The sequence below is a fragment of the Perna viridis genome, chromosome 8 (assembly GCF_037379345.1).
Source record: "Perna viridis isolate PV_CMFRI_1.1 ecotype Kerala chromosome 8, ASM3737934v1, whole genome shotgun sequence".
NCBI lineage: Eukaryota > Metazoa > Mollusca > Bivalvia > Mytilida > Mytilidae > Perna > Perna viridis.
Genome location: NC_142452.1, coordinates 10,466,565 through 10,488,681, shown reverse-complemented (window position 1 = coordinate 10,488,681; position 22,117 = coordinate 10,466,565). Strand labels below are relative to the sequence as shown.

The 22,117-nt window shown below is 32.3% G+C and overlaps 1 protein-coding gene across 12 annotated transcripts in view; it reads left to right on the top strand.

Annotated features, from left to right (window-relative positions):
- The window catches only part of LOC148609277 (C2 domain-containing protein 5-like), a 71,163-nt gene that overhangs the window by 4,131 nt on the left and 44,915 nt on the right, over positions 1-22,117 (top strand). For 5 of the 12 annotated variants that reach the window (XM_088542733.1, XM_088542732.1, XM_088542731.1 and 2 more), the window contains 16 exons: positions 1,268-1,375; positions 1,644-1,730; positions 2,935-2,975; positions 3,979-4,109; positions 4,416-4,511; positions 5,946-6,101; positions 6,967-7,027; positions 7,350-7,478; positions 7,868-7,888; positions 12,012-12,343; positions 12,533-12,633; positions 15,768-15,876; positions 17,695-17,809; positions 18,460-18,663; positions 19,263-19,367; positions 21,024-21,113. In XM_088542733.1, the coding sequence (XP_088398859.1) occupies positions 1,286-1,375; positions 1,644-1,730; positions 2,935-2,975; positions 3,979-4,109; positions 4,416-4,511; positions 5,946-6,101; positions 6,967-7,027; positions 7,350-7,478; positions 7,868-7,888; positions 12,012-12,343; positions 12,533-12,633; positions 15,768-15,876; positions 17,695-17,809; positions 18,460-18,663; positions 19,263-19,367; positions 21,024-21,113 (1,868 nt within the window). In that variant the 5' untranslated portion in view covers positions 1,268-1,285. Of the gene's footprint in view, positions 1-1,267; positions 1,376-1,643; positions 1,731-2,934; positions 2,976-3,978; positions 4,110-4,415; positions 4,512-5,945; positions 6,102-6,966; positions 7,028-7,349; positions 7,479-7,644; positions 7,657-7,867; positions 7,889-12,011; positions 12,344-12,532; positions 12,634-15,767; positions 15,877-17,694; positions 17,810-18,459; positions 18,664-19,262; positions 19,368-21,023; positions 21,114-22,117 lie in introns of all 12 variants that reach the window. The other 7 variants (XM_088542742.1, XM_088542741.1, XM_088542738.1 and 4 more) reach the window with 5 other exon arrangements.

Sequence of the window (22,117 nt, the reverse complement as noted above, 5' to 3'; positions counted from 1 at the left end):
AAATTCCTGCCATTTTGTTGGGCATGCACACATCACCTTCATGTATATGGACCACCATGTCCATCCATCTGAATGTCAATTTTTCTGTGGTGTACCCTGTAAGCACAACTTCTAAACAGTTCAGTGGAATTCAATCTAATTAAAATTAGAATTTAGATCTATATCTATTGCTCCCCATTTACTGATATGTTGCATGGAGCAAGTGAGAGATTTTATTAATAAGATTGAGTGGATTTTGATGAAATTGTTATCACAGATGTGCACAATTCTTTGAAGGCAGATGTGCTTGTGAGAGTAGATTATCCAATTTAGGGATTTTCATGTTGAGAATGTCCAAATGAAAGTGTTATCTTGTTGCATTCTTTTACTTGAATTAAGTTCATGAGGCCATAGGGCTAGAGTCTTGTGTAGATGAATATTTATATTCATTACATGAAGAGATGAATATAACCCCAGACTCTACACAAGCCCCTGTGATTCGGCTGTCCCTATCACGTATACTGAATTTTTAAAATTTACTGTAATAATATTCTTTAAATGTTGTATTGCAATTTGGGCAGTTAGACATACAATCAGTATTATGGATATAGTGTGCAGCTAATGCGAAACAAAGTGCCATAGAAATGGATGATTACAGTGGAATTTAAAATATTTCTTACACCTATCCAGTCAGTAATTAACATATATTTAAGTTAATAAATTAGTAAACATGATAACAGGGAACACTATTTGTTTTAACATTTATCAAGAAAGGAAATAATAGTAAAGTGACTTTTATGGCAAGCCAAAGTGGACAAAAATGAGCATTTTCTAATATTAAAAAATGATTTTTTAATATTACAAATTCATTTTCTAATATTATATATTCAAATTGTGTAATATTTTATAATATTACTAAATCAGGAATTTGTAGTATTAGAAAATGAATATTTAATATTACAAAATGAATTTCTAATATTAAAAAATCTTTTCTAATATTAAAATAATGATTTTGTAATATTAAAAATTCATTTTCTAATATTACAAAATGTTGATTTTGTCCACTTTGGCTTGCCGTAGACTTTCTAAAAAAATAACATGAAAATCAACTGTTATTCCCAATCAAAATTTAATAAATAAGAGAGATGCTCTGTAGGATATGTAGAGTGAGTATTGCTATTTCCTCATTTCTCTTTTTAATTGATGAAATATTTTATAGAACATGATTAATGCTGTTTAATTTATATTTTTTAAATATTAGTGTGTATATATCATTTGCTAATTATAGGAGAATTGAGATAAGAAAATGCCTGGAAAGTTAAAAGTGAGAATACTGGCGGGCAGAGATTTGCCTGTAATGGACAGATCCACTGATTTGACTGATGCGTTTGTTGAGGTTTGTATAATGGTATTTGAATCTTCTAAATAGATGTTCAGAATGATTGAAATACTTTGTGATTTGAAGGACCTAAAAAGAATTACATTGATAAAATAACTAAATAAGTGTCTACTGCAAGTACGTGATGCTTGAATCATTTTAAAAAAAAATGATTTCTTAAAAAAATGATTTTGTCTATATTCAGGATGTTCTATACATTTCCATTTGACTTGGGATTTATAGAAATCAAACATTATTGAGAAGGTATAGATTTCCTATATTGCAGGTCAAGTTTGGGAATGAAACATTAAAGACAGATGTGTATAAGAAGTCATTAAATCCTCACTGGAATTCAGAATGGTTTATATTTGAGGTAATATATATGTACTATAATTCATGATATCATGCAAAAGATCATAAACATTAATTTTTCTATGACTTAACCGATTTATGTACTTCTTGGAGGGCTAGATATTTGCGATTTCACACCATGGACGATGTGATATGAACTAATAATATGAAAACTTGGTTGTTGTGATTGGTTGTTGTGTGATGGTGTTTCATTTTCTATAAAACCTGATTCAGTGATTGGTCAAAAAGGATGTTGTGACATTTCTAAAATTGTTCTCCAAACACCATTTGTGACATCATAGAAGGACAATTGCTAGAATTCCCCCATGACTGATGCCAAATGGCTAAAACATACCAAAAGAATCGTAGAGAAAAAAGTTTTTATGACTAGTGAAAGTTGAATTTTGCAAAATATCAAATGTAAAAGTTATTTGATTTTACATCAGAACAAATGAGCCATCGGCTTGTTATGATGTTGAAATTAAATAAGTTGAGTTGATATGTTGATATTTATTAACTAAATGTCTTTATTTTCAATTAAGGGCCCTGATGGTTTACAGTTTTCAACAATTATTTTAATTCCATATGAAGTACAATAAACAAATACTACAAATATGTATATAGATATATATATAAATATAATTTTGTGAATGATAACTGTGTTTTTGACAGGTTACTCAAATGGTAAAATAATTTAGCTATGATGTCTTAACTGATGGCATTATAAAGTCCTTTTCCATTAATTTCCAAATACAGTTCAACATGTTTGAACTGAACTGGTTTTTTTCTTGAGATGGAGTTTCCATTGGCATCTCATATGTGTATTACATGTGTTATGTAAATAATTGAGACTATAACATTTCTTCATGCCTGATAAGCCTGACAAGTCTGACATGCCTAACAAGTCTGATATTCTTTGTAAAGAATCAACATAAAATGTTATTATTTGCTGAAAACTTGTGCTGGTCACTAATTATTGTTTGAAATACGTTTTATGGAAGGATTGAAAACAACCTTGAAAATGAATTACTTAATAAATAAATAATGTGCCTAGCATATTTAATGTATAACTGGTGAAAGAGCAAAATCGTATATATGAACAACAAAAAATGTTTAATTCATTCATTGAATATTTTCACTGGCATTTGATATATATTACTATTTATGTATAAGGAACTTCTATGTACATTTGTCAGTAAGTATTTATTTCAAAGATATTTTTGTAGGTTGAAGATGAAGTGTTACAGGATGAACCACTGGAGATAAGGTAAGTTTATGGATATACTTCTCTTACTCTGGATCAAAGACATTTCATCCCAGCTGTTTATTTCCACTTTTCATATCTTTATACAAAATTAGTAAAATGGATTTAGTCATATTTTTGAAGTTTACTTTTCCTTTTGAGTGGAATCTTTTGTCTTTGATTAGAGGTCACATGCTGTTGTCTCTTCTGATTTAAGAGGTCACATGCTGTTGTCTATTCTGATTTAAGAGTCACATGCTGGTGTGTCTTCTGATTTAAGAGGTCACATGCTGCTGTCTGTATTCATTATGATTTGTAATTATTATAAGTCATATGCATGTTGTTTTCTCTATTTCTTGTTATGTCACATGCTGCTGTATTTATTTTAATGTCATATTTTGTCTATTTGTTGTTATGTCACTTGTTGTTCTCTCTATTGATATGTCATATGTTGTTGTCTCTCTTGATATGTTACTTGTTGTTGTCACTATTTGTTGTTAGGTAACACGTTGTTGCCTCTATTTCTGGTTGTGGTTAGGTCACATGCTGTTGTCTATTTGCTGTGATGTGACATTCTGTTGTATCTATTTATTTAAGAGGTCACATGCTGTTATCTCTATTTTATTTTCTGAGTCTTATGCTGTTGTCTCTATTAGTTTTAGAGGACACATGCTGTTGTTTTTAATCTTGGTGTTGGCCAATTCGAATCCTGATATATTAGGTATATTTTTATGAATTTTTAGAAAGGTGACCGGTGATAGGGATTAGAGGGGGCATGTGCTTTTTATCACATATCTGTCAAAAAAGTCCCATTAAAATCAGAATTTTTTACCAGGAGTGTTAAAGAATGGCCCATTGAAATTCTGAAGATCATTAGAAATGGCCCATTGAATTCTGAACTTTATTAAAAATGGTTCTTTCTCAAATGGTTGATCCCAGTCACTGGGTCACTTGACAAGACTTACAGAACATATTAGTGATTTATATGTGAATCCATGTGTCTTTAAATGTTCTGTTATTGTTTCAGAGTACTAGATTATGACACCTACAGTGCTCATGATGCAATTGGTAAAGTTTATATAGACTTGAGCCCCCTGCTGTGTAAAGAGACACCCAATATGATCAGTGGATGGTTTCCTATCTACGATACCATGCATGGTTAGTAACTGGCTAGAGAGATACTATGTAGCTAGAAATATGTACATTGATAGAACTCTACTCTGCAGATTTTCATTTTTTTACATACAATTTAGGAAATTTTCTCAAAATTACAAAAAAATAAAATATCATTTTTTTACTAAAATGACAAAATTGCAATAATTAACATATGCATAAGAATCTGCATTTACAATTAAAATGCCACATAAATTGTGGTTGTATTTCATTGCGAATATTGAACGGTTTGTAAATTTGTAGGCTGTACACATGTATTTGAATATTAAATTTATTAATTATTATATTCAGGTATAAGAGGAGAACTTAACATAATTGTTAAGGTGGAATTATTCAGTGACTTTAATAAGTTTAGACAGTCATCATGTGGAGTTCAGTTCTTTAGTAGTAAGTATTTGCACTAATTTATAGCTGTTATGTAAAGTTTGGTAGGTGTAAAGTTTTTAAGATCTGAAGAGATGTTCTATTCTCCTCCTTCATCATTTTCAAGTAAAAATTTAGTGGCAAAATGTGAAGTATGTCTTGAAATGAAAACACCTATAAAATCTATTGAAGAATGTACTATAAGGCCACAATAAAAAATTTCCTAGATTCTCATCCAACTTTTCTGAAAAATTTAGGTGAGGGGTGGGGGGGGGGATAATTCTATTTGTAATTCTAATTTTATTTCCAACTGTCACTCATGCTGAAAATTTAGTGTTGATGTTATCATTATTTGTGTGTGCTTCGTGATCAATTTTTACCAGTACAAACATATTAAAACAGCTTCATCAAAGTGTATGTGGTTCTACTGCTACACCCTTTCCAATTTTCATAGATTTGGAACCATTTATCAAAGAAATAGCATCAATGATTTACAAATTAGAAGTTCCTAAATAATGATTATTATACAACAGACACGACATGGAATGTTTCAGAAAGTGTAAGTTGCAAATCATATTTCAAAACATATTTTGGAAATTAAAAAAATTTGGGGCAACATGAAAAATTGGGTCAGGCAGGGATGAGAATCTTAGGAATTTTTCTATTATGGTTTAAATAAAATTGCACAAAAACACTGATCATATGGTAAAGGAACCCATGATATTCTGGGTAAAGTAACATTTGAAAAAGCCTTAAATTTCAACCACTAAACGATGATTTTAACTATGGAATAATACCACCTTGGAAGTTCCAATACTTGATGACTTTAACTATGGAGTAATACCCTTACAGATGTTCCAATGCCTTAGGGCTTTAACTATGGACTAATACCACCACAGACATACCAATGCCTTATGGCTATAACCATGGAGTAATACCACGATAGATAATCCAGTGCCTTATGGCTATAACTATGGAGTAATACCACAATAGATATTCCAATGCCTTATGGCTATATCCATGGAGTAATACCACCATAGATGTTCCAATGCCTTATTGCTATATCTATGGAGTAATACCACCATAGATATTCCAATGCCTTATGGCTATAACCATGGAGTGATACCACCATAGGTGTTCCAATGCCTTACCGCTATATCTATGGAGTAATACCACCATAGATATTCCAATGCCTTATGGCTATAACCATGGAGTGATACAACCATAGATGGTCCAATGCCTTATTGCTATATCTATGGAGTAATACCATAGATATTCCAATGCCTTATGGCTATAACCATGGAGCAATACCACCAAAGATGTTCCAATGCCTTATTGCTACAACTATGGATAATACCACCATAGATATTCCAGTGCCTTCTAGCTACAACCATGAAGTAATACCATCATTGATATTCCAATACCTTATGACCTTATGACCTATCTTGTTTTTTTTAGCTGCAGAGGTACCGAGTGGTTACAGATTACAGATGATACATGGGTTTGTTGAAGAGTTGGTTGTCAATGACGACCCTGAGTATAAATGGATAGATAAAATCAGGACACCAAGAGCATCCAATGAAGCTAGACAAAGACTGTTTTCAAGACTCTCTGGTAAGATATGGCATCATATTAATAGTAACATGGACAAGATAAGCTAATGGTGAAAAGAATTAAAAGTTTACAGAATGTTTGTTTTGAATACATAAAATTAATTTTGAATTTATGATTTTATCTCTTCTATTGTTTTTTTCCTGACATCTTTTGTGTTGTTGATTGCCAAATTTGTGTCAGTACATTAAAAATAATCTGGAATACAGTAAATGTATTAATTATTGCTAATTTTTGTTGATTCTGTCAAGTCAACATATTTGTGCACATCAATTTTTGCGGTTTCATAAAATAATAAGCTTTGAACAGTGTTAAAAATCAATTTGGCTGGTACTCTTTTTCATGCTTTTCTTTTCACTGCAAAAATAAGTACAAAGCAAAAATTTATATTTTTACAGTAGTGACTTTAGAAAACTTTTAAATGAATTGTGTCTTAGATTGCTTTTTTTAACATGAAAGTGCTCACATATTTGCATTTCAAATAATGTGTATACAATTTTTCCATATACCTTTTCCTCTCAATTTGACAACATTTCTAACATGTTAAACCTATGTAATTAACTGCAATTACATTATAACATAATAAGTATGGAAAGGAAATTAATCAACCTTAATGGTATAAACAAATGATAAATATATTCTGGTAGTAAACAAATATGAAAAAAATACAGAAATGTCACTATTTAGTGATGAACCTTTGGTTCCATTGTTGTGTATGTGGACAAATTATTAGAATTTTCAATCAGCAAATTCTTCCTGGACCAGAAACCATTCTAACAGTTTATATTTTTCATAAATATTTATCAGTACATGTATATATTTTCTTGTTTACTGATAAATGACATTTACTTTAAAGCTAATTTTGCAGGGGAGCTTCAAAGGAAAATTGGTGTGAAAGTCTTGGATTTAGGTGGAAATGCTTTAATTGGGTATGTTTCAATAACGACTTAGATATGAATAATTTTTTTTTATTAGTGTTATTAAGTTGTTATATGTTCTCATGCACAGTCAACACTCAATATATTAATTTAGTGAACATAAGCATCAATCATAATATTAGATAACCACTTTTGTTGGTTTGTATAACTTTATCAGTACAATAATTATATTGTCTGAATATAGCTGAAATATTGCTGCTCGGACGTTAAACCCCAACAAACAAAAAACAATAATTATAAATCTTGTGTTTCTTTTTGTCTCACTGTGGCATGTCTTGACTAGCTAATGGGTAAAATATCCCCCACTCGTTAGGTATTTCCAGTGCTTTGATTTGGAGGGAGAATCCGGAATAGTGGCTCGAGGGATAGGAACTGTGGTTAACATTGCCAAACTTCATCAACAGCCTCCTTCTCCACAGGGGGTATCACCTCTTCTGAAAGAGTAAGTAGATGAGTTATCTGCCCTAATTGCTTTATTATAATAGGTTCAAAGTTACGAATTCTTTAATACACCAATATTGCTTGATAGTTCAAATAGTTATCAATAGTATGGGTTATGTATTTATATTGCATTTTGTCTATAATTTTTTATTTCATTTTTTTTCTAGTGGGAGACACAGGTAATTTTAAGCTGTCATTTAGAGCAGCAGGGCTTGGGTGAAAAATGTTTCTATTAAAGAGGTTGATTTAATTTTGGATAGTATATCTTTAAAAAATGTGAAGATTGTTTTCTCCATAACATCAGTCTAATTTACATACTTCTCTTGTTACAATTTCCTATGTGAGAATATACATGGGCAACATTGAGGTGATTATGATACACATTTGTAGGGACATCAAATACAGACTTTGGTAATTGAATGTGATGACATTGTTGATAACATAACATCAGGCTTTCATTTGGTCGGCATACCATTTACAAATATTTTAATAATACATTTGAGTGTAGTGTAGAGCTTGTAAGTCTCATTCTTCATTTATTTTTTATCTATAAATTCTACTAAAATACAAAAATATCAATCATATATATTTGCAAATTTCTTTATTCTGTACAAATGTTCCAAGGAGTAACCTCTCATCAGCAGCATTATAATCAAATGTATAGGAAGTTCTTAATCCAAAAATTAATTATATACAAGAAGTACTCAAAAACCAAAATTATTGAAATAGGAATGGAGGTTCTACTATGTGCAATACACGGAATGAAGCATCAGTGTTTTAGGTATTTTGAAATTCGTAATACACATGTACTGCAAATCTTGATAAATTTGATAAATAAAATCTGATATATTTTGGGTCAGACAAGTCTGACTACTGGATTGGTGAATATTCTGAAATGGTCACGTGACAAGACTTACAAGCCCTATTGTTAATACATATTTCTTTTTTTTTCTTGATGAAGTAATGCTTTCTTTCTGTGTGCAGTCACTGAGATTTAATTTAAGAACTAGTGTGTAGTATGGAAAAATAACTCAGCTGTTGTTACTTATTTGGATTACTTCTATTTGTATGGTTCTGTTTTGCCAAAAGACATTTTACTAGTGTGTTCTAAATTAATAGCAAGTAAAACTGGAGTCATTAAATGATAAGTTTTAAAACCTTACATTGAAGGAAGTTTGATGATTGATTGGATGTTTAGATTGCTGAATATGACACGTATGTTAACAGATAATGACTTGATTAATGTTCTAGTTGTAGCAATATTATAATCATTCCATTGTTCTCCTTGATATGTTTTATTATTGTCTTTTCCCTATTTTAGAAATATCCTTGAGATTATTAAATATATGTTTGAGTTAATCATCAAATTATTCTATCCAGATTGGAGAAATACAATAATCTATGAGTCATAATGTAAATCCTGATCCTCGAATTTTTCAAAAGTACTGTTATTTGTCTTCGACAAATGAAGCATTTGTTTCTCTGATTTTTTTATCTTGTAAAAGCACAATAGATTATTGCAGTATGGCTTGTGGCTTATCAGAAACTTCCAGTTATAGAATTGTAAGTCTGTGTGAAGGACTGTCAGAATATCAAGTGTTTCAGAAAAAAAGTTAGTGATACATTACACATTACATCCACTATGTAGTTAACTTACCATATTCTTAAAAACAAATAAAGAAAGTATTTATCATGTTTTTTTCAATACAATACAGAACCATATACACAGGCAGACAGACCAAAATGTTTTGTACAAGAAATATAAAGAAGGAGACTCTCTGTAATTCATACTTCGTTATTTCTATTTTTAACCTGTTGCAGAAAAATATTTCTACTCATGTGTGAGGGCTTGATTTATCCTGCTGGTTAGTTGATAATGTTTTATTTTGCAAGATTATTTTATTTAAGGTTTATTTATTTTATGACTACAAAGAACATTCAACAGTAAAGGAAAATAGAAGTTTTCATTAGCATAGATTTGACTGTTTGTTGTTGTTTTGTTAACATTGTGCTATTAATGACATGTTGAGTGACATTATTCAGGGAAGGTTACCATTTTCAGGTGAAAATGTTATTTCAACAATAAAAATACTATTAAAAAAGTTAGAGATAGAGAATCTAATTTGGTGAACAGTTGACCTTGTTGACTGTCATATTTCAAGAATCTCAAAAGTTGAACTTCAAAACTTCTTGCCACTGCATAGAAATTTACATTTCAATTTGATTGAAAAAAAATCAACTGCTTGCAGAGAAAGATTCAGTATCTCACTAAGTTATTACATCATGTTATAGAGATCATCCATCATTGGTTGAAGACATTTGTGTGCTTATGTTTACTGAGTACCCCTGCGCTTTGATATTATGACAACTGCTTGATTTAAATTCATTAGTGCCTTTTCAATTTTCATTTCTTTTTTATGCATCATGTTTGCTGTTAAAAAGGAAAAGATGGTTGCATTTATGGTAGAATTTCCTTTCATTTTTGTTTCGTTTTTTTTTAAACAAAAGCACAGATTACTTAATTTCAATTATCTATTTGCATCCTGAATTATGTTTTGCATGATGCATGTGGCACATGCTGTTGTCATATTGTATAATGCATGTACGTTTGAATATAATGACAAATGTTAAAATGTTTGTTTTTCCATGGTTGTGCTTAATTTATAAAGTAAAGAATAATTATGACAAATATTGGATTACTTATAAAACTGCCACATCGACTTTTAGTTACTGTTAACCATGAAATTTTTGTTTAATTCTTACTATTTTGTTGGTAAGACCTGACACGTAAAAATTCATCTGTCGTTAATGTTTTTTTCTTAAAACATTATGATTTGATTTGAGTAATAAAATAGATTGATAGCCAAAACAGGGTTGGGGGATGTGAGAATTTTACCCAAAAACTTCCTGGTTTACAGTAGATAATGCAGTGAGTTGTATTGATAATCACATAGTTAGCATAGAAATCTGTTTACATACAAAATTATCAATATCAAGCTAGTTAATATATTTCATTTAAAATGTAGTTTAGATTTAATATATAAACAAAGAAGTTCATCAGTTATAATTGTTGTAAATATACCATAAACAAAAAAGTTCATCAGTTATAATTGATGTAAATATACCATAAACAAAGAAGTTCATCAGTTATAATTGATGTAAATATACCTCAATATATAAATTTAGTTTAGGTTAATTATAGCTATGCTTTTTTTACTTCTTATTGATTTACTTGCCATTGGTTCAAATACTGGAGATATGGAGGTCGTGAAAAATGGAATTAAAATGCTTTGGTTAAATTTTTGCATACATATGAACTCTGTCCAGAGGTGAGCAGAAATCTCATTTTCATTGATTTCCCTCACCTAAAATTTTAGCAGTCTAATTGGCCCCTCCTATATTTATTTGTTTTCTTGGGAACAAAAAAAAAAAAAAAAAACAAGGTCTAATTTTAATGATAGTGAAATTTTAATTGCTTCCTGTGGGGTTCTGTTTATCACTGAGAAGATACTTGGGTAGAAGTTGAATGTTGATGCATTCTCCTCTGTAGATCTATGACCACTTCCTGAATTACTACTTTTCACTTCACTAGCTAAAAGGCTCTGCTATTCAGGATTTGACAAAATTCATACTCATGAGCACTACTCATAACAATCCATGAAGCTGTGTTAGTTGTACTGTACTAATTTGCATAAAATGGTGGGCTTAGCACTGAGTATGGCACAGATGAAAGGCTTTGAAATAGGGAACATATCCTCTGTGCAGGAGATTGATGCAGATGTTGACTGTTCACATCAGTTCCATTTACCCCAGCCCGGAATAAAATAAAGAACCCTCCTGGTCTTCTAGCCCCAAAATATCCCAATTTGTCACATGTGTGCAAATTATTACAGTGCATCTCTTTGATCATTTTATTTTCTTTGGACATATCGGTATAATATGTCTTCCTTTCTACAGTATTTACCACCAATCTCTACTACACATTGGTGTTATGCATTACTGGTAAGTGTGCACCATTGAATATCAGTTTGGTGTTATATTTTTTTTGACTTGTGAAACTTTCTTAACCTGCCGAACTTTTTGCAGGGCTTTTGTCATTTTGCATAGTTTTCTGTTGGTTCTACGCTAAACCTTTACATTTTTTGGCGCTTTGAAGGAAACTATTATTTGGCCTACTCATTATAGTTGTCAAAATGACATCCTGGCTGGTTTATTTTGATAAGGATCAACAGAAATCTGAATAAAAACAAGTGTACTACTATATAACATTTACTGGGTAGTATTTTGTTGAAAAAATCTGTAATTCTTTATAAATATTCTTCATCTTGGTATTACCAAGCTAGAAATAGAGATACATATAGTTTTGCCGGTGTCTGATAATGATGCTTTAATGTTATACATCATGACCAGTTTAGAAAAGTTTCACTGTTATGTTAACAATACTTTTAAGTTTTTGGTGTTAGTTAACAATCATTTTAGTTTTTACTAACTGTACTAATGTTGTGCTTTTGTTTTCTTTCTCTTTTCTTTCCAGTTTGAGGCTGTATACAACACCTCATAGACACACATTACAGAGTGTATCTCCGCCCATTCGGTACACCCAGCAAAGTGTAACTCCACCCTCTAGACGTGCACGTAAACATTCCATTGGCTCTCCCCCTCCCTCTGCTCCACCCTTCTTCTCCAGTAGCCAATCAGCATTTAGCTTTGCTTTCAGTTCCCCAGTTCCTGAAGATACAATGCCACCCTCATCACCCCCAGTTCATGCTGTCAGAAGTACAACTTCCCCTGTAAAGATGGTGACCCCTTCCCAAGGAAACAGAAGATCTTCAGATTCAGATGTCAGCACTAACACTCCACCTAAAGGTGAGACCTGTTACAGCCTGTAATGCGAGTACTCAGTTTTTATTTTTCATAAACAGATTATGCATGAAGTTTGCAATCTATTGTATCAACAGATTTTCCTGTTGGTAGGGGACTATGTATTACCATGTATTACTTTCAGAATGCTTGTTGTTTTTGTTTTTACATATCACAAAATTAAATTTTTCATAGGATCCAGTTTGACTGGAAGTAGTGGTAGTGGTAGTGGTATTGGGAGTGGTGGAAAATCAGCTCCAAAACTATCAGCACAGCAGCCTAGTATTGATTTAATGGTATGTACCAAAACTATCTCCACAACAGCCAAGATTCGATTTAATGGTATGTACCAAAACTGTCAGCACAGCAGCCCAGTATTGATTTAATGGTATGTACCAAAACTATCTGCACAGTAACCCAGTGTTGATTAAGTAGTATGCATCAAAACTGTCAGCACAGCAGCCCAGTATTGATTAAATAGTATGTACCAAAACTGTCAACACAGCAGCCTAGTATTGATTTAATTGTATGTACCAAAACTATCTGCACAGTAACCCAGTATTGATTAAATGGTATTTACCGAAACTGTCTGCACAGCAGCCCAGTATTGATGTAATGGTATGTACCAAAACTGTCTGCACAGCAGCTCAGTATTGATTAAATAGTATGTACCAAAACTGTCAACACTGCAGCCCAGTATTGATTAAATAGTATGTATCAAAACTGTCAACACAGCAGCCTAGTATTGATTTAATTGTATGTACCAAAACTGTCTGCACAGTAACTCAGTATTGATTAAATAGTATGTACCAAAACTATCTGCACAGCAGCCCAGTATTGATTAAATAGTATGTACCAAAACTGTCAGCACAGCAGTCCAGTATTGATTAAATAGTATGTACCAAAACTGTCAGCACAGCAGCCCAGTATTGATTAAATAGTATGTACCAAAACTGTCGGCACAGTAGCTCAGTATTGATTAAACAGTGTGTACCAAAACTATCTGCACAGTAACCCAGTATTGATTAAATGGTATTTACCAAAACTGTCTGCACAGCAGCCCAGTATTGATGTAATGGTATGTACCAAAACTGTCTGCACAGCAGCTCAGTATTGATTAAATAGTATGTACCAAAACTGTCAACACTGCAGCCCAGTATTGATTAAATAGTATGTATCAAAACTGTCAACACAGCAGCCTAGTATTGATTTAATTGTATGTACCAAAACTGTCTGCACAGTAACTCAGTATTGATTAAATAGTATGTACCAAAACTATCTGCACAGCAGCCCAGTATTGATTAAATAGTATGTACCAAAACTGTCAGCACAGCAGCCCAGTATTGATTAAATAGTATGTACCAAAACTGTCAGCACAGCAGCCCAGTATTGATTAAATAGTATGTACCAAAACTGTTGGCACAGTAGCTCAGTATTGATTAAACAGTGTGTACCAAAACTATCTCCACAACAGCCAAGATTCGATTTAATGGTATGTACCAAAACTGTCAGCACAGCAGCCCAGTATTGATTTAATGGTATGTACCAAAACTATCTGCACAGTAACCCAGTGTTGATTAAGTAGTATGCATCAAAACTGTCAGCACAGCAGCCCAGTATTGATTAAATAGTATGTACCAAAACTGTCAACACAGCAGTCTAGTATTGATTTAATTGTATGTACCAAAACTATCTGCACAGTAACCCAGTATTGATTAAATGGTATGTACCAAAACTGTCTGCACAGCAGCTCAGTATTGATTAAATAGTATGTATCAAAACTGTCAACACAGCAGCCCAGTATTGATTAAATAGTATGTACCAAAACTGTCAACACAGCAGCCCAGTATTGATGAAATGGTATGTACCAAAACTATCTGCACAACAGCCCAGTATTGATTAAATAGTATGTACCAAAACTGTCAGCACAGCAGCCCAGTATTGATTAAATAGTATGTACCAAAACTGTCAGCACAGCAGCCCAGTATTGATTAAATGGTATGTACCAAAACTATCTGCACAACAGCTCAGTATTGATTAAATAGTATGTACCAAAACTGTCAACACAGCAGCCCAGTATTGATTAAATAGTATGTATCAAAACTGTCAACACAGCAGCCCAGTATTGATTTAATTGTATGTACTAAAACTGCCTGCACAGTAACTCAGTATTGATTAAATGGTATGTACCAAAACTATCTGCACAGCAGCCCAGTATTGATTAAATAGTATGTACCAAAACTATCTGCACAACAGCCCAGTATTGATTAAATAGTATGTACCAAAACTATCTGCACAGCAGCCCAGTATTGATTGAATAGTTTGTACCAAAACTGTCAGCACAGCAGCCCAGTATTGATTAAATAGTATGTACCAAAACTATCTGCACAGCAACCCAGTAGTTATTTAATGGTATGAATAACTCAGTATTGATTAAATAGTATGTACCAAACTTTATCACAACAGCCCCAGTATTGATTTCTATAATATTCACCAAAACAGCCTGTGCAACTATCTTATAGTCTTAAGTATTGATTCAGTGGTGTGTCCCAAAAAACTGATACTGAATCATTGGTACAAACAAAAATACAGTACAACATTTTTTTTTTTTATTTTCATGGTATTTACCAAAACGGTGTCACAGCAGCCTAGTAAAATCTAACTTTGTATAATTAAATACTGTAAATGAAGAAATTGTTGCCTTCATTGATTATTGTGATGTTGACATACAATTTGATAATTTGATTTTGAATTATTGTAACTTTGAGAAAATTGCCAATCAGTAATGTCAAAAGTCCAAAATGTGAGTCTTTATTATTGCAGTTTTAAGTTTATTGTAATTATCACAATCATGAAAACCGTCACAATAATTTTTGAATTTTCGGTATGCCTATTATTGTGTTTACATTGATAATACTGTCACCATTATAATCTCCATTAGTAGTTATGCTTTATCTTGGTAATATCATTTTTTTTCCTATCAGTTTTTTTTACTTTTTATTTTACGTGCTTCCTGTATTAAAGTTGGATCCAAATTATCAATGACAGTTATTAGAACAAACTTGATATATTTAGTTGCATTTAAAATGTCTTGTGGACTCTCAGGTTGCATTATAAGGAGATGCCTTAAAAAGTATCTTGTTTTTCTAAGTATGAATATTTACAGAAAAAATGCAATACTCTAAATTCAGAAACTATTTTGTTTTTGTTTGTTTTACCAAATACTAAATTTTCTTTTTGCTGTAGATCTCCCTTGTAATAAATTCCAAAATATAAGTTTTAATTATTACCACAACAACCCATCTCAAATTTTTGCCGATATTAAATAAATCTCACTTGTTTCTGAAATTTCAGTATCTCATAAATGTGGAGAAATTTTACTACTTAATAAAAACTTTTATTTTATTATATTACATGTCTCTATTTACAGGAATATCCATTTTTCACCATGACAAATTTTCCTGCTGGTTTTATTTCACATCTTGGTGGTGTGGTGTCATCTAAATCTGTCAAACTGCTGGACAAAATCCTCAATCCAGGTAATAGAAATATGAGACATTTTAATATTTTAATTGCAGTTCAATTCTTACTTAAAAATAAAACAGGAGATAAAGGAAATATAAATGATGATATAGTGTATTTATGTAAGATTTAGTAAAGGTAATCATGCTTTAAAATAAAATTATTACTACAACGCTTCTCTGGGATGAGTGCTTACAATCTCCATTGGCATAAAAGCATTCTTTTCTTCTATCATGCACATTTGTATTACTGTATAGCAGATTTTTCATTGGTGAATACTTTTGAAATTTGTTCTATGAGGAAAAGTATTTTAATACACCCGTCTAAGACGGGACGTGTTATAGTATACCAGTGTCCATCCGTCTGTCCGTCCGTCGTCCACACTTCGGACAATAACTCATAAACACTTTCACCAATTTTTATGAAACTTTGGTGAATTGTTCATATCTATTGGCATAAGTTCCCTTTCGATTTTTATAAATTTCAGATTTTTTGTTTCCGTGTAACGAATTTTTTACTTAAAAAAAAGGGGGATTTTCAAGTTTTTGGACAATAACTCAAAAATGCTTCCATCAACTTCAATGAAACTTTGGTGAATTGTTCATATCTAGTGACGTAAGCTCCCTATTGATTTGTATAACTTCAAGATTTTTCATTTCCATGTTATGAATTTTTATCCCTAAAAAATGGGAGATTTTCAAGTTTCCGCACAATTACTCAAAAACACTTTCACTAACTTTTATGCAATATTGGTGAATTGTTCATATCTATTGAAGTAAGCTCCCTTCCGATTTGTATAAATGTCAAATTTCACGTTATGTGTCATGAAGTTTTACTCTTTGAAGAAAAAAAATGGCAACAGCTGAGGAAATTTTATTCTTTGAAAAATCGTTTAAAAAGGACCATTTGTTATGATGATCGACTAATAAATATAAAGGTACCTGGTAACTTTGTCAGAAAAGTGTGTTTTAAACAAGATAGAAATGTATGGGTGAAAAATCAAGACAACTAACTTAGTTAAAATTGTGGTAGCCTTGATAGTGTCAAATTTTTTGTGCATTTTTTATTTACTTTTTTTTTAGGGGGGAGGGTATTCACAGTATTTCTAGTTGATCATATAAATTCATTAAAAGCATAAGGACAAGCTAAAAGGGCAACGGGTGTATCATGCGCTTAAAGCGCAACTGTTCATTGGTATAGCCAAAATGTGAAAACAGGAAACAATCTTCATTGACAATAATACAGAACAAAATACAATAACACATACAAACTGAAGATAAGGAAAATTAGACATGATACTAAAGCATTTACTATACAAGAAGTGACATCAGGTGCTCTGGAAGGGTAAGTACGTCTTAATTGTCCAGTGGCACTGTCACATTGCAAGTGAAGAAAATTAGGTAAGAGTCTAGCCACAGAATTAATATTGTGACATCTTGTAATGATGATATAAAAAAGCTGAACATAAGTACTTATCAGCATATTGAAGGAAAGCTTTGTTAACTAGGCTCATCATGTTTTACTAATTGATCTAAAATTATTTCATGTACTGTGTAATCCTGGAGTCAAATCATAATCTAACCCATCAAATTCTTCCTCATTATACAATTCATTGAAATTAATAGAAAAATCTTTAGATAGGAGGAATCCTCAGTGCATTATTTAGTTTCATAATGAATAGAAACCTGTCCAAATTATACTTCTATGTGTCTGTAATTATTGGTTAAAAACATCAGTTAACACAGGTTTATAATTGGAATGTATACGTTTCCCTGTAAGTTAATTTAAATTTGACAAAATTTGTATGAAACATTTGTTATTTGATTGTCTTACAGAGGAACCAGAAACTAGAGACATGTGGTGGTTGGAGATCAGGACTGAAATAAGATCTCATATGAGAGCTATGGGTTGTCATGCTGTGCTGGGCTATATAGAACAGACATCTATTTGGTATGCTCAGAATGGTCATTTTTTTTCTTTATGTGGAATTGACACAGTCTTTATAGCCCTGATCTGCTGTGATAAATTTAAGATTGTTTAATATTGTTAGCAACTTCTTGCACTTGTAATTTCATTTCTTTCTACTTGTGTTTTTTGCTTGTGCGAGAATTGGAAGTTTACATTAAAAGATAAAACAATTGGTTAGCACTGAACATTACCCAGTTTCCAATTCAGACACAAGGGCCTGTTACAATTGATTGTATAAGATTGCTAAAATTTTTAGAGAAACTTGTAGAACGAAAACATTACCACACTTCCTGGTAACCAGTTGTTTTGCTCGGGTCATCACAGTTACTATAGAGTAATCATATAAAGGTAAACAAGATTCTAGCAGAAGTCACATGATTTTAGAGCATATCGCATTCATGCCTTTTCAAATGTTGAAAGCAAGCCAAAATCAGTGGCATAAAAATATTTGATGATTAGCGACCTTAAAGATTTCAGTCTTTGATTCAAGGATAGTTGGTTCTTTTTTAAGTACTGAAATGCTGCTTATCAATGGTATGTGATGCCTTGAAAATTTATGGTACAAAACTTGCAGCATGAAGACTTAGGATAATCTATTATTCAGACTTAAGTCATTATCTTTGGTATTTCAGTGATGAAATAATAGTCCTTTCAGCAACAGGCACGGCCGCAAGAGTACAGGTGACCTCTGACCCTATCCTTTCATCCAAGTCTGTTTCGACACCGCTGGTTCCCAGTTTGGATAGGTTGCAGCTAGACAAGGATGGTATCAAGAAACTTTTTGTAGATGTCAATCTAGCCAATCAGAATGGTCAAAGCAGACTTAGTTATGAACAGTAGGTCACAGAATTGGAAAATGAGTGTCCAGAATTTTTAAAAGAGACAATAAGCCATTAATATAAAGTCCAAAACAAATTTGCTCTCCCATATCTTTACAGTTTCAATTTTGTAAACAAATGTTTGAAGAATAAAGAAGCTGATAGCATAAGAAGCACTAAAGTGGAATTATCTCATAATATCAGTTGAGCCTTTGAAATTTCATGGAATGGATTTTTAATGTTTAATTTATCACATTTTAAGTCAGTCAATAAAAATGCACCATTAAACAACATGAAGGTGATTAAATTTCTGCAAGATATTTCCAACCATTTTACATTTCCCTAGTTTTATCATGGGAGAAGTCGATTCTCCGCCAGCCTTTTTAACTATTTCTCCAACTTCTGTGGTAAAATTTACCTAAAGTTAGCATGTTGAAAATGTATATTTTACAATCAAGTGGAGAAATAATTCAAACCTCTAATTACTGAAGAAGTATCTGAAGTCAGCAATTGTATGGAGAATGATTGTTTGAACTTACACAATTCAGTTTTGTTAATGCATGTTTATCTGTTCACAAAGAAACAAACCGTAAACAAGGCGTGTTTAATATTTACAGAGGAGATGATATGTCGCCTACCTTCCTGTGTTCTCTATGTCATATACCATACATACCATCATCTCTACCGTTCCCAGTTAATCTGTCCTCCTGTGCTATTTGTAGGTGAGTATGCATATACCATACATACCATCATCTCTACCATTCCCCGTTAATCTGACCTCCTGTGCTATTTTTAGGTGAGTAGTCATATACCACACATACCATCATCTTTACAGTTCCGGTTAATCTTTCCTCCTGTGCTATTTGTAAGTGAGTAGTCATATACTGTATATACCATGATCCCTACCGTTCCCAGTTAATCTGTCCTCTTGTGCTATTTGTAGGTGAGTAGTCATATACCATACATACCATCATCTCTACCATTCCCCGTTAATCTGACCTCCTGTGCTATTTTTAGGTGAGTAGTCATACACCACACATACCATCATCTTTACAGTTCCGGTTAATCTTTCCTCCTGTGCTATTTGTAAGTGAGTAGTCATATACCGTATATACCATGATCTCTACCGTTCCCAGTTAATCTGTCCTCTTGTGCTATTTGTAGGTGAGTAGTCATATACCATACATACCATCATCTCTACCATTCCCCGTTAATCTGACCTCCTGTGCTATTTTTAGGTGAGTAGTCATATACCACACATACCATCATCTCTACAGTTCCGGTTAATCTTTCCTCTTGTGCTATTTGTAGGTGAGTAGTCATATACTGTATATACCATGATCTCTACTGTTCCCAGTTTATCTGTCCTCCTGTGCTATTTGTAGGTGAGTAGTGGTATACCATACATACCATCATCTGTACCGTTCCCAGTTAATCTGTCCTCCTGTGCTATTGTAGATGAGTAGTGGTATACCATACAGACCGTCATCTTTACTGTTTTCAGTTAATCTGTCCACCTGTTCTATTTGTAAGTGAGTAGTGGTATACCATACATATCATCATCTCTACTGTTCCCTGTTAATCTGTCCTCCTGTGCTATTTGTAGGTGAGTAGTGGTATACCATACATACCATCATATCTCCTGTTCCCCGTTAATCTGACCTCCTGTGCTATTTGTAGGTGAGTAGTCATGTACCATACATACCATCATCTCTACCATTTCCAGTTAATCTCTCCTCCTGTGCTATTTGTAGGTGAGTAGTTATATACCATACATACCATCATCTCTACTGTTCCCAGTTAATCTCTCCTCCTGTGCTATTTGTAGGTGAGTAGTTATATACCATATATACAATTATCTCTACCGTTCCCAGTTAATCTGACCTCCTGTGCAATTTGTAGGTGAGTAGTGGTATACCATACATACCATCATATCTCCTGTTTTCCGTTAATCTGACCTCCTGTGTTATTTGTAGGTGAGTAGTCATGTACCATACATACCATCATCTCTACCGTTTCCAGTTAATCTGTCCTATTGTGCTATTTGTAGGTGAGTAGTTGTATAGCATACATACCATCATCTCTACCAAAATTAAGTTTAAATCTGGTATTTTGCATTAAAAAAAAAAAAAAAACATGGTCACAAGACATTTGTTATTGGTCCCTTGTCTGCCAATCATTCATCTGTCAAATTCTGCTTTTAGGGACTGTTTTTGATGTAAATGTAATTTTATGTAAATGTTCATGAGGCAAGATACCATAGCTTTTGCCAGATGCTTGCAAAGGGTGATAATGATGCTTGAGAGATTAAAAGCAGTACATAGAACATTCACAGAAATATTGACTTATACTTTTCAGTATATCCTTATTTATTACAGGAAGAAGAAAGTACCAGATGTTTTATTCACCACTATAGACCCACCATCTGAGATACAAACCTATGGGAGAGGTTCTCTGATACAAGCTAGGTTAGTTGAGACATCAGAACAATATAGCTATCTGTTTGGCTTTAACTTTTATTGAAGAATAAACCCTGCTTTTTATATCCCGTTTTTATATCGGCATATTCTTTTTTGAATTAAGTTCTGTAATTATGAATGATTATACCCCCCTCTTGTAGGAGGGGGCTATACTGCAAAATTTTGTATGTCCATTTTTATATTCATCAAAAACAATTTTTGTTTTATTTTCTCTGATTTCACTTGACAGAATAGTTTCAGATTTGGTACAGAGCTTTACATAGAGTGTTGAATATTCCTTAGGATATCATGTACATGTACAATAATTGTGTTGAGATTTATGATCAATGCAAAAGAAAAAAACATAGCCACCAGTGCTAAACATAAAACATATAAAATTTAGCAAAAATTTGGAATGATACAATATGCCTTATTTTAGCTTTTTCATACATGAAAAGAGGATTCAATGCTTTTGCTTTAAACCTTTGCAATCAGAAAATTCAGAAATTACTGTCATGTTATTATATAACTAATAATGTAATTGGGGCCACCATGAAAAGTGAAAGACACCCTATTGTGATCAATATGTCTGTCCGTCTGTAACAAATCATATCCTAACTGTAACTTTTTGTCTTTTGATGTAGTCTTTTGATATTGGGCATGAGGGTAGATCAGCTCAAGAGGATGTGGTTGTTGACCTTTCACCTTGAACTTTGACCTCTAGATCAAATTAATGATTTTATACATTGCTAATGTACAACATTTTTGCCCACAGAGATGGATTCCATTGCATTGATATCTAATCATAATTTAAAATCATTTTATTTTGAGTATCATAGAAATTCTTACATAATATATTACTTTATGTAAGTTCTATAAAAACTTTCACTGTCTCTAAAACTGTGTATTCTAGCAACGTGTTTGGTCTGATTTTCTCCTCAGAAAGTACATCACATTGGTCAGGTTATTTGTTTATTCCATTAATTTAGATTTACATGTTAGAATTAGTTATA